This window comes from Notothenia coriiceps, unplaced genomic scaffold, assembly GCF_000735185.1.
Source record: "Notothenia coriiceps isolate Sejong01 unplaced genomic scaffold, NC01 NC01_scaffold00016807, whole genome shotgun sequence".
In the NCBI taxonomy this organism is placed as follows: Eukaryota; Metazoa; Chordata; class Actinopteri; order Perciformes; family Nototheniidae; genus Notothenia; species Notothenia coriiceps.
The window spans coordinates 9,921-22,012 of NW_011349508.1; the positions used below are offsets into that span (position 1 = coordinate 9,921).

Below are 12,092 nucleotides of genomic sequence, written 5' to 3' on the forward strand. Positions count from 1 at the left end.
CGTCCCCTCTCCTCAGACTCACATCCTGTATCTGAAACGCAATACGCCGACTGTGAGCTCGACGCTTTTGATCTTTGAGTGCTGGCTTCCAAACCTTTTCAACACTTTCTGTATGTCTTTCTCGTCGAGACGATTAAATCCAAAGAGCTTCTGGTTATTTATGTCTTTGTCTCTCAGCAGTAGAGGACGAGATGTCTCTGTGTGGGACTCTGAGTGTGGCCGTGCACTCTGCCTGTGGCCTGCAGCAACCAGCCTGTATGGGAACTTTTATTACAATGATAAATATATAAATGTGCCCCCAGTTGAAGAGATTATGTCAAAAGGTGAATCACAGGTCACTTAGTTATCGGTTCTCTTTTCCTTTTAGCTGTATACGTGTGTGTGGAAGTGGATGGATATGAGTTCTATGATAAACAAGCCACGACACACTCATCAATCCACAGCCTCAACCCACATTGGGACCAGGTGAGTTCAAAGTACAATGTTTATTCACATGAAAAAAGAACTGATATGAAATGCAGATGATTCGACCGCCAGACCAGGGTGGGATAAGGCTTCTTCATGTCTAGACAGCATCTGACATGATGTCTTCGAGAGGATTTAAAAGTCGCAGTACGGTCAGACCGTGCTACGCTTTGAACATGATCAGTGGCAGTAAAATTTACACCAAATCCAACTGGTAACCAGGATCAAAAGGCTTTAAAATAAGACATGAATGCTCCTGTTGTGGCTGTAGTGTTCACACCACGTTCTGTCTGTCACACAGGAGCTGGAGTTCCAGGTGGACGCGGCTCAGGAGCTGAGGCTGCTCTGTGTGAGTCAGACTGATGGAAAGAATGATACTGTCTTGGGAAAAACTTCTGTAAAGGTATGACGTACACTGGGCTTTGGCTTTATTATAAGGACAAATATCCTCTTGAAATCAGGCATTTAACACACAGCTCAGAAGTGCACCAAAAGCTATATAATCTCATCAATGTTTTATATACACTGAACAAAAATATAAATGCAACACTTTTGTTTTTGCTCCCATTTTTCATGAGATGAACTCAAAGATCTAAAACATTTTCTATATACACAAAATAACCATTTCTCTCAAATATTGTTCACAAATCTGAAAAATCTGTGATAGTGAGCACTTCTCCTTTGCCGAGATAATCCATCCCACCTCACAGGTGTGGCATATCAAGATGCTGATTAGACAGCATGATTATTGCACAGTTAAACCCTAACCCTAACATGTCACCCATTGAGCATGTTTGGGATGCTCTGGATCGGCGTATACGACAGCGTGTTCCAGTTCCTGCCAATATCCAGCAACTTCGCACAGCCATTGAAGAGGAGTGGACCAACATTCCACAGGCCACAATCAGCAACCTGATCAACTCTATGCGAAGGAGATGGGTGACATGTTAGGGTTAGGGTTTAACCCTAGGGTTTTCGGACCCCCCCAGACCCCCCCAATAAAGCAAAACTGCACGTTTCAGAGTGGCCTTTTATTGTGGCCAGCCTAAGGCACACCTGTGCAATAATCATGCTGTCTAATCAGCATCTTGATATGCCACACCTGTGAGGTGGGATGGATTATCTCGGCAAAGGAGAAGTGCTCACTATCACAGATTTTTTCAGATTTGTGAACAATATTTGATAGAAATGGTTATTTTGTGTATATAGAAAATGTTTTAGATCTTTGAGTTCATCTCATGAAAAATGGGAGCAAAAACAAAAGTGTTGCGTTTATATTTTTGTTCAGTGTAGATAATATGACGGATGATGCTATATGAAAGTAGTCATGCGTGGTGACAAAGCCAAAAAGAATTACCCCCAGACAGTTTCCGTTTGGATGTTTTGGTGTCTTTCAGCTCTTTGTTTTGGTTTTACTGCCAACATCTTTACTGTTCTAGTAGACTCTCACCAATTCCATCAGTGTTTCCAACTTTTATCAGCAACAAAAGACTCAGATAAACTGACCTCTCAGCACCAAATGTAAAAGTTAAAGTTGGTACTAGCTAGGTAATTCTTAAGAGCGTTTATAAGAGCAAGATATTTCCCTTACAGGTGGTGGAGACCAAAACAGAGAGTAAATATTCCTCTTACATCGAGCAAAATCAAGACTCTGAATGTTGCTCCATAACTTCGGGATGTATTTATAGACAATTGTTGTCATTTATTTCACACATATGTCCTTGTTCTTCTGCCCAAAAGTGCATGAAAAAACCATCAATGCTCTAATGATATAACTAAATGTTGTTTTTCTTCATTTTTGATGTGGACTTTCAGTTGAAATCTAAAACCCTGAATGAGCGATGGAGGAGACAGACGCTACACCTTGGCCAGGTGGATGTGATCGTCTCGCTGAAGTTCTCCCCCCACCCTCTTGAACCCCCCAGCGCTACAGCTCCTCTACATCCTGTCTTCTGCGTCCCCATTGAAATTGTTACTCAGTAAGTCCTTGAAATACAAAATGGGTTGTTGCTGAACCTGTCTGGGCTAATGTGGTTGTTTCAAAGGCTCAGGTACTTTGAAGAAGTGAGTGGTTTGTTGTGTGGTAGAGTGGGCTGAAGAGAAGCAGAAGTGTGGCAAGAGAGCAATCTGAAATGAAGCGACGCTTACATATGAAATATCTGAAGTGGGATTTTCGTCCTTATACCTTCTATTGCCTGGCAGACAGGAAGGAGTGATGGTGCCCCACGTGGTGCGCTGCTGCGCCGAGGAGGTGGAGAGGAGAGGCCTGGCGGAGGTGGGGATCTACAGGATTTCCGGATCCTCCAGTGACATCAACTCGCTGAAGAATGTCTTCAACATCAGTAAGAGTCATTCAAGTTTCAGTTTCAGTTGTCATTCAGACATCCCTTCTGTTTTTGTAAACCTGGCACTGGTTCACACAGACCTCAGTTTCCTGCAGATTTGAAGACCATGCTAGCAGCTCTGACTCACTCACACCAGTATGCTAATATGCTAACGTTTAGTGGGTTTATTGTTTTCCATGTGAGTTTAGCCGGTTAAATGCTAACATTTATTTAGTTATTAGAAATCACAACTGATGCTGGTTTGAATGTCAGAAGTTTGGTGAGATTTTTTTTATATCTCAAATGTAATGAAATGATAATTTAGTGATGTTGATGACGGATTAATGATCTCTGGATAATTTGGAGAGTTTATCCTCTGGGGACCATGCACAAAATGTCACTGCATCCATTCAATAGTAATCTAGATATTTCCACTGTTAACCAAACACCTTCAATTGGCTCTGCAGGAAAAGTCAGGGGATCACACAAATTCATTTAAGGATCAACCTCTGGGGACCATGAGCATATTTATAGTTGTTACAGCAGTCTTTACCAAATGGCAATCATGTGGAAATGTTAAAATATCTCATGTTTGCTACACATGTCAAATCCTCCTGTAAAAACAACTCATTCTGACCCGTGCTGCCTATAACCAGCTGCTGTTTCTTAGCACTCTGACAAGACGTTTTCTCTTGAGGTCACAAAGAAGGAAGTGTGTGACCTGAGAAGTTGCAACAACATTGATAACAATCATCATGTGTCTGGCATGCTCAGATCTGCGTGACGCTGTAACCAGGCTGAGGACGGCGGAAGTGAACGTGGTCTCTGGTGTCCTCAAACTGTACTTCAGAGAGCTGCCGGAGCCCCTCATCCCCGCCGACAAGTTTCAGAGCCTGGCCAGGTCGCTGGGTAGGAAACGTGACAAAAACATGTCTCTATTTAAACCGGTTCATTCTTCAAGAAGTTTGAGGCGATTACATATTGCAGGTTGCCCCTTTAAGCCTGTATTCTTCAGTGGATGTGTTAAAGAGTGTCTTTTGCTGTTATTCATAGACAGATAATTCATCACATAAACGGGATTCTTAAATGTTTATTTTCATATAGATTAGTAAACACTGTAATTCAATCGCCTGAAATGCAATCCCTCAACAAAAGAATTGGTAGAAATTAAAATGCAATATCCATGTTTTTTGTTGAAGGCTACAATTTGTAGCTTGTAAATGTTGACTGCAACGGCTTTAAATTATTCGGCTATTATTTCATAGAGTAACTCTAACCCCGTTGTTGTTTAAACCAAGTAAACTAAACTTGAAGTGCTCTGAACTTCACAGATTTCTCTGTCCTTTAGAGATCCAGGACGTAGACTCCCGGCTGGTCTCCTTGTTCTCCGTGCTGCACTCCTGTCCCGCCCCCAACCGCAACACCTTCCTGTTCGTCCTGCAACACCTCCAGAGGTCTGACAACTATCACACAGCATCAAAAGACTCCTGACTTGAATATATCTTTAATTATTTCTAACATTTTCTCTCCAGAGTCTCTGAGAGGCAAGACACCAACAAGATGACTCTGATAAACCTGGCTACGATATTCGGTCCCAGCCTCTTACGCCTCCCTGTGGCGGAACTGGGACACATCGGCTGCTCCATGGATATCTCTGTGGAGGTGGTGCTGCAGGTGGGAATGTAGCAGAGAGAAGGACTGCTGAATAGAGGAGATGATTGATGTTGGGCCTAAACACAGCTCAACACATTCTCTAGCAACATATGGGCTTTGTTTTCTAAACAATTGCATTTGTGGATTTTGTGGTTTTCTGTTTTTATTAGAAAAAATACTGTCAAAAATAGTTCACAAATGAGTTATTTTATATTTATTTCATCAGTTAGTTGTAATGTTTAATTTGTAACATGACGATTTGAATGCCATTTTTGAAGCTTCTCGACAGAATAGAGTAATCATAAAGAAATGCAGAATAGTCTTTTGTTGACCAAAAAGTAGTCAAAATGTAATTATATTAACCGGAAATACTGGAGTCACCTATAAAATATCAACCAATCGCTAAAACTATTAGAATAGATTCATAAAGGACATGACTACAGTATTTAAAGGTTGCTACAGCTAGACTAGAACATCTAGATGAATAATTGACAAACAATAACCTATTAAAAGGAAACCCTTCAGATATAAAATAGAACATATTTATTCTGTTTAACTAGGATTTTGCCTTAAAATAAAACAACTATATGAAAAATAACTAATTAAAGGCCTTAAAGGTAAAAAAAAATAGCTCTTCGAAAATACATTATAATGAATGTGTAAAATAATTGACTTTACTCAAAAATAGAATTGAATTTCAAACAATTGTTTATTTAGATAAAGAGGGGTTTGGGAAAAATACATTTCTTTATTTCACAAGTCCCGTGGAAAAGTGTCCGCGTGCATGTTGAAGAATAATTTATAAAACCTGTGTGTGTGTGTGTGTGTGTGTGTGTGTGTGTGTGTGTGTGTGTGTGTGTGTGTGTGTGTGTTTCAGGTCCAAGTGGTTTTCTGCTACCTGCAGTGCAACAACCTCCCTGAAGCCCAGACCTCTCTGCCACATGACACAGACTCTGAAGATGAGACCACCCACATGTGAGACCTCCACCAGTGTCAAATACTGCGTGTGAAGAAATATCAGCAAACTCTTAACACAATACAATTATTTATTGATAGAAATATGCACTGTGTCCATTTTGTCAGTGATTTAAACCCGAAGGGTGACCATTTTAAATGTAATTAAATCATTTTGATTTAGTGCAGTATCATTAGTCACAGATATGTATATATACACTTCTTTTATATGCTGCATTCATTCTCACAAACCAGCTAGTAAGAGGCTTTCAATTTCTGTTTTACTGATTTAAACCCAATCACATTTAATTATACAAAAATCCTATGTCAGATACATTTTGAAGATCTAAGTCCAATAATGTACATTTTAAGCGTTATTATTTTCTATAAAAGTTCATTGAATAAATATGATTTCTAAATACCACATACTTAAAAAAAAACTACAAAAACAAAACAATTGGAAAAAATAAAGTCGATTTTCTTACCTTTATTTTGAGGATTTTAGCAGTCAAATGTAGAATTGGCAAGGATAAAATAAATAGTTAAAAATAAGTTCATATTAGGTAAAAAAAACGTGGTAATGAATCCCAATATGTCTTCTGTGTTACTGTGGTAACACAGTAACGTATAACTTTCATTATACGGCAGATTGACTAGGTGGCACGGGGAGTAACGTGAAGTTAAAATGTGGTGGAGGAAAAGTCAGGGATGCAGATGTTGTAAAAAAGGGTCAGGGGTCACCTCCCCGAGCCTGAAAACCAATCGGTTACGGTTCAAATCCAACTAGACGGAGTTCACCACGAAGTGCACGGCCCATAAAAGTCACTCACACACACACACACACACACACCATGCTGGAAGCCAACACACACATGTTCACGGCCCATGTTCGACCCATCCACACCACAGATGGGGCGTCTCTTTTCAACCGCACCACCTGGGCAGGCCGGGCTTGTGTTACCCCTCAACCTTTTACCCCCCCTCGCTCTTTTGATCACTAATCCTGCAGCCCGACTCCGGCTCTCCAGCACTAATAGACTCTGCCTGGACGCCATAACAACATCCAGAACAAACCGAAAGAAAATGGTGGCTCACCCTTGCTGCCCTCAGAGTCATAAATCACCTGTCCCCTCTAACACGCTGGCTGCCAAAATAAAGTTCCGCCCGGCGACTACAAAGAAAAAAAATTAGGTTCAGGCTACAGACTACAAAGCCCAGGAAGGCCTGAGACGTCCCAGACGTTTGTGACCAACGACGGGACCAGACGACTGGTCCACACCTGGGGCTGCAGGGAGCATTTTTACAGGAGACGTCAGTTTCTGGACAGCACTTGTTCCATACAGTCACACACACTGACTGTCTCGTCTATAGAGATTATACAGCCATGTTATTTATGTGGAAATTCTTTGAAACATATGGTGGTAGAGTCATTTGTATACACATATTTTGGAGATAGACCTAACAGACTAACATTAAACCTAGATTTCTTTAGGTTTAAGATCAGGTGAACCCAAAATTATTCTTTTTTAGAAACTGGGATTGTTTTTCAGCCGACCATGTGCCTTTTTTTAATCTCTTTCCTCAGCTAACAAGACATTTGTGAACTTTTCAATGCCATTAAAGAAACTCACAGGCCTTCAACAATGTTTAATTTTATCCTGAATAATGACACTTTTCAGCATCTATTTTACTTACACTTTTGACCTGTGTTTATCATGGCTATACTTGTCCAAATGGTTTGGAATTTAGCTTAGATAAAGCACAAGTAAAGCCTATATATACCATATTGAGTTTTATATATGTTAAGTTTGTCCTTTAAATTATATTTCTATTAATATTTACCCTGCAAAGTGTCTTTGAGTATCTTGAAAAGCGCTCTATAAATAAAATGTGTACAGTATATCATACTGGCCCACCTCAGATGGAGCTGACTGTAAGTACGTTTTTTTCATAATCTTGAAATTCTCAGTGAAATGTTTCCTATGGTTACAGTCTTTTCACAGTTTGTACACAACAGCTGATCAGAGTTCCCATTGAATGATTGTTTGGGATGTATATTATCTACATTTAAACTGTTTGTAGATGCAAAAACAGCAATAATTTGTGCAAAATGTCGAACCGCCGGTGTGCACATGTTTGTACTGCAGCATGTATACCGTATGTGTGTGTGATTGTGTCGCTGCCCGGAGCTGTGCCATGCTTGATTAGCACTAATCTAGCTGGGAGTCGGATTGCTGTGTCGGCGGCGTGTCTGTATGGAAGGCATGCAGGCTGCGGATCACAGGGATTGACCCTCTGCCTCTCAGGTTAACAGAAGCCCTATGTGTGTGTGCGTGTGTGTGAGTCTCGTGAAAAACGGTGTGACGGTGAAACCGGCTGAACTTGGACTTGAGATCTCGGATGAGAAACTTTGAATTGTGTATGAAGAAAGAGTTTTGAGAGGGAAGTGAATTTAGCAGTCTGTGTGTGTGTGTGAGTAAAAAAAAGGAAATGAAAGGGTAAAAATACAACTGTTTGTTTGCGAGAGGGCTAGTTGAACTTTGGCTCTGGCTGCGGTGCGGGAGGAGTCACCTCTCGTAAAACCTACCCTCAGCAGGTTGTAAACATAATACCACACACTCATAAGAGAAGAAGAAGATCCCCCTTTTCAATATGGCCCCCAACACAGTAAGCCTGGCTTCTTTGTCCACAGTGTCTTGGAAAAGTGTGTATTGCGCTTCGCAGCAGAACACGCCGCTAGCTTAAGTTGTCTGTTAGTGTCTGTGTAAGTGTGTGTGTTTGGGGAGTTTCAGGATCAAACCCTCGACATGTCGACAGAGGCTGAGGAGACGACCGCTGACAGGTGCTTCCTGCAGCAACGCAGCAGGTGCTTCGTACACACTCACACACACAAACACACACTCCAAGGGCCTCCAAGACATGATTGTGCATGTACTGACACACACACTCTGTCAGTCCCTACCCCCCATTACTCCCTCCAACACACCAAGTTTGTATATAAGTGCGTATGTGGAAGTTAGCATAACTTTCCCTTGAAAAAAATAAGATATTTTCCTTGGATTTGGGATTTTCGCAGCAAGTTTATGATAATCAAATGTTTTGATTAGCCATATTTTTTCCCATAAAGCAGATTAATATAAAGTAAAGTGATTAGTCTATCTGAGAGAACCAAAACAATTAGCTTAAAGACGCTAACAAACGTTGTAAAGCTAAATGGACCACAGGTCAAACTAAATGTGTTAATATTGGAGGATTTCCCTAGCTTTAACTTATTTTGGGGGCCCTGAGGAAACAAAATTACATAATCACAATAATATTCATAAAACAATTGTTTTTCTGTATAGTTTCTAGGGACTCCCTTGGTGTAGGGGTGTAGGCCTATGCTGGCCCCAAGAAGCTGCTGAAAGAACATGGTGAAGATGTTTGGACCTCATGGGTATAAAAAGTAAACACAGGCAGTGATTGTACTGCGTGTTCAGTGCTAAGCGTTCATCAGTCAGTGAGTCTATTTTTCACTTTGTATTTTCATTCACAGCTTCAACACGGTGGAACAGCCAATCGCTGACACCGCTGCTACCAAAACAACATCTGTCTTAATATACCCTCAACACCACCACCACCATTCCCCCTGGGCTATGACGCCATATCTCCCAAATGGCAACAGAAGTCATGACGACAGGTTGGTCTGATGCTTTTTAGATTCATATCTGGGCTCCTCAAGGCCTATCTGAGGATTCCTACATGGTAACAAAAAATAAGGCTGAAGTTTGTTTGGTCTCTTTGTCAGCTGTCCAATTAGGGCCAGATTGTAGATAGTGTCACATTTCTCAAATAATGTATAGTGTGAATTATATATATATATGACTTTTCTTCATTTATTATTTTATTTTAAAAAGAAAACATCACAGTCTAAATGAATATAATGAATAATGAATCAGCATTGACTGCATTTGTCACTTTTATTTATTTATTCAGTTATCTCTTATTTGTGTTTGTGCTTCACGATACATAAATATGATTAAAACAATCTTTAAAAAAAAAATCTTTATTAGACGAAAACAGCCCTCTATTACAGTCAGAAAAATGTGTCCGTCTTTAATTTTCAATAATAATTTTTTTATAAAATATGAACATTCTTACAATATATATTTCACATGGCACAAGTTGTGTGTATTTTGATCATCAGTGAGCGATTTGGTTGAAAGTTGGCAAATACCCTCCAATAAAACCCACATACAGATAGCCACTGTACATGAGGAAACGTGTGTTTCTTCACAGCTTTAGATATTAATTTGAACGTCATATTATAGCTGTGTGTGTGTGTGTGTGTGTGTGTGTGTGTGTGTGTGTGTGTGTGTGTGTGTGTGTGTGTGTGTGAAGGGGAGTTTGTCCAGGCTGAAGAAGCAAAAGTCATGCCTCCTGAAACTTTCTGTAAAAATATAAAACTCTGAAGCCTTGCATTTCTTGTTTTTATGTCTCTCTGTGAACAGGACCTTGAGTGGAGCAAACCAGAGCGGGGGTAGGCGATGGTGTCTCCTCTGTGGGTTTCACCTGTGTGCGGGACTGTGTGTGTGGCACCACTGATGTTTGAGTGTCCTCTATGTGTGTGTCCACGTGTGTGTCCTCGCTTTGTTTCTCAGTCAGCAGGTGAGGGGGGATGTACCCAGACTGGGGGTTTGTTCGTTCCCTGTGATGGTGGTGCTCGTGGGGGGATTTCGGCGGGCAGCGGCCCCTCTTGTCCTGCCCCCGGAAGCCCCTGAGTTTGGGGCTCCAGTGTTCCCGCCACTGGAGGGCCAGGGTGGAGCGGTCCGCCACCAGGCGACTCTCCTCCGGGCCCAAGCCCCGCTCCCCCTCCTCCGCACCGATCAGCAGGAAGGTCCGGCCCACGTGGAGGGAGGGGCAGCCGCAGCCCAGGTCTCGGTCGGGGACCCAGAGGGACTGCTGGCCCTTTCGGATGCGGGATTTGGACCCTGCCCGGAAGACGGTTTGGACCGAGATGGAGAACTGCCACCAGGGACCTGAACGCTCCATCCCTCGCACCTGCACCTTCAGCACTGAGAAAGACAGAAATGCAATTTATACTTAAAAAAAAGTATAATTTTTCCTTTTTAATCTTAAGTTTTTAGTCTTTTATTTTTAATATTATCGTGGTGGGTTGTGACCCAAATGTGGTTTCACTCATGCGATTTACAGTGGGTTAAAAAAAGGAAGCAAAGTGAAGAAGGAAAAACAGTGTGAGTACATTATTGTTCATTTTTGACACGTTAACAAATAAAAAAACATGACACCAACCGAAGTCCTTCAGACAATAAGTCTCCAAGTTCATCCTGACTTTGACCTGGGAAGGCTGGCAGTATGAAACACACTCCTCCGCTACAACAGAGAGGGGGGGAGAGAGGGAGAATGCATCAAATGAAAGGGTATCATTTCATAGCAAGCATATCAGCACATGTCTTTTCCCCCTAATTACAATATGGCTGCTTCTATTTGTCATCACAGTATCCTGTGACTAACAGATGACCCCCACTGCAGCAGGTGGGACATTCCTCAAGCCGCCGCTAGGAGGGAGTGGTAAGCTGCTGCATAAAGAGTTAGAGCGGGGGGGATTTGTTTTTGATGTATGAAAAATGTGTATGCTGTACATGAGGTGACATCAAATGTGTTAAAAAGAAAGATTGGACATTGAATACATTTGTTATTATGACAGTGGAAGGTGAAACATTTATTCTAGCACCTTTTAAAGTAGTTGTTCCAAGGTGATTCACAAAAAAATGAAAATAGGAGATAAAAGCATAAATGTAAAATAACCCAAAGCATGACTAAAATAATAATAATAAAAAATTGACAATCAGAATACAACACCAAATACAACCAGAGGATTATGTAATTTCAGCCTGTAGATCTGCTCACCTATGCTGTACTGAGGTTGAAACACTGGTGTCGGAGCGACCTCTTGAATTCCTGCGAACATAAACAAAGCTTCAGACAGGTGACAGGAAAAGATACACAGAGAAGCTTCAGCATTCCCACATGAGCTGTCAGGTTGTTGCAGAGCGAGTGTGTGTAATGTGTGCTATGCTTGAATGCCTCTCGGTACGTGGGGCATGTCTGCACAGAAGATAAGCAAGTGTCAAAAACGTGTGTGTGTGGTCCTTTTACGGCCAAGGAGAACACACTTAAACACAGCCACAAGCTTTACTTTATGTATTTTAATAAGGTCAAGCCATCACTTTTTGCATGGTTTTGTCTCAAACGTTAAACAGAGTGTGGCTTTGACTGTGCGTTTGACGCTGAACTGGACCGTGTATTATCCAGGCCTCTTGTAAAAGCTCACACTCCGTTCCCCAGTCCACGTCCTGTCCTCTCTGACACAACTGGGACAGTGACACCCTACACCCCCACTTTTAAAAGACAGGAAGCTGCTGTGTGTTTGTATGTCTAAGTACAGGCCTACAGTATGTGAAGGGTCATTATTAGGTAGCAGAATACATGTGTGAGCAGCGCGATTTGAATTGTTTAATTATTGCCTTAAAAATACAGTATAAAAATGTAAAAATTATGATACATCTAGGAAATATCTGTATACAAGACAACAAGACCAAATGTGAAAACTGCACTCAGTCGTAATCATCAGAGAAAAATGCAGTGTTTTTTAAATGTGTTAATACAGCTTCAATATTACCCATGGTAATTACT

General features: G+C 41.3%; 2 protein-coding genes and 1 long non-coding RNA gene across 5 annotated transcripts in view; 2 read left to right on the forward strand and 1 right to left on the reverse strand.

Annotated features, from left to right (window-relative positions):
- Window positions 1-7,316, forward strand: part of LOC104949766 (active breakpoint cluster region-related protein) — a 15,929-nt gene extending 8,613 nt beyond the window's left edge. For 2 of the 3 annotated variants that reach the window (XM_010776172.1, XM_010776173.1), the window contains exons 14-22: window positions 178-255; window positions 368-465; window positions 767-868; window positions 2,281-2,444; window positions 2,668-2,807; window positions 3,564-3,698; window positions 4,138-4,243; window positions 4,322-4,463; window positions 5,320-7,316. In XM_010776172.1, the coding sequence (XP_010774474.1) occupies window positions 178-255; window positions 368-465; window positions 767-868; window positions 2,281-2,444; window positions 2,668-2,807; window positions 3,564-3,698; window positions 4,138-4,243; window positions 4,322-4,463; window positions 5,320-5,421 (1,067 nt within the window). In that variant the 3' untranslated portion in view covers window positions 5,422-7,316. Of the gene's footprint in view, window positions 1-177; window positions 256-367; window positions 466-766; window positions 869-2,280; window positions 2,445-2,667; window positions 2,808-3,563; window positions 3,699-4,120; window positions 4,244-4,321; window positions 4,464-5,319 lie in introns of those variants that run through there. The other variant, XM_010776174.1, reaches the window with a different exon arrangement.
- A 636-nt stretch (window positions 7,317-7,952) lies between these two features.
- Window positions 7,953-9,070, forward strand: LOC104949767 (uncharacterized). Its single transcript, XR_798839.1, has 3 exons — window positions 7,953-8,262; window positions 8,741-8,841; window positions 8,932-9,070. It is a non-coding gene; the product is annotated as an uncharacterized lncRNA (long non-coding RNA).
- A 360-nt stretch (window positions 9,071-9,430) lies between these two features.
- Window positions 9,431-11,409, reverse strand: LOC104949768 (netrin-1-like). Its single transcript, XM_010776175.1, has 3 exons — window positions 11,307-11,409; window positions 10,689-10,769; window positions 9,431-10,450 (listed from the first exon to the last, which is right to left on the reverse strand). Exons 1-3 carry the CDS (start codon window positions 11,365-11,367, stop codon window positions 9,867-9,869), a joined length of 726 nt encoding a protein of 241 aa, XP_010774477.1. The 5' UTR covers window positions 11,368-11,409; the 3' UTR covers window positions 9,431-9,866.
- Window positions 11,410-12,092: the final 683 nt, after the last annotated feature.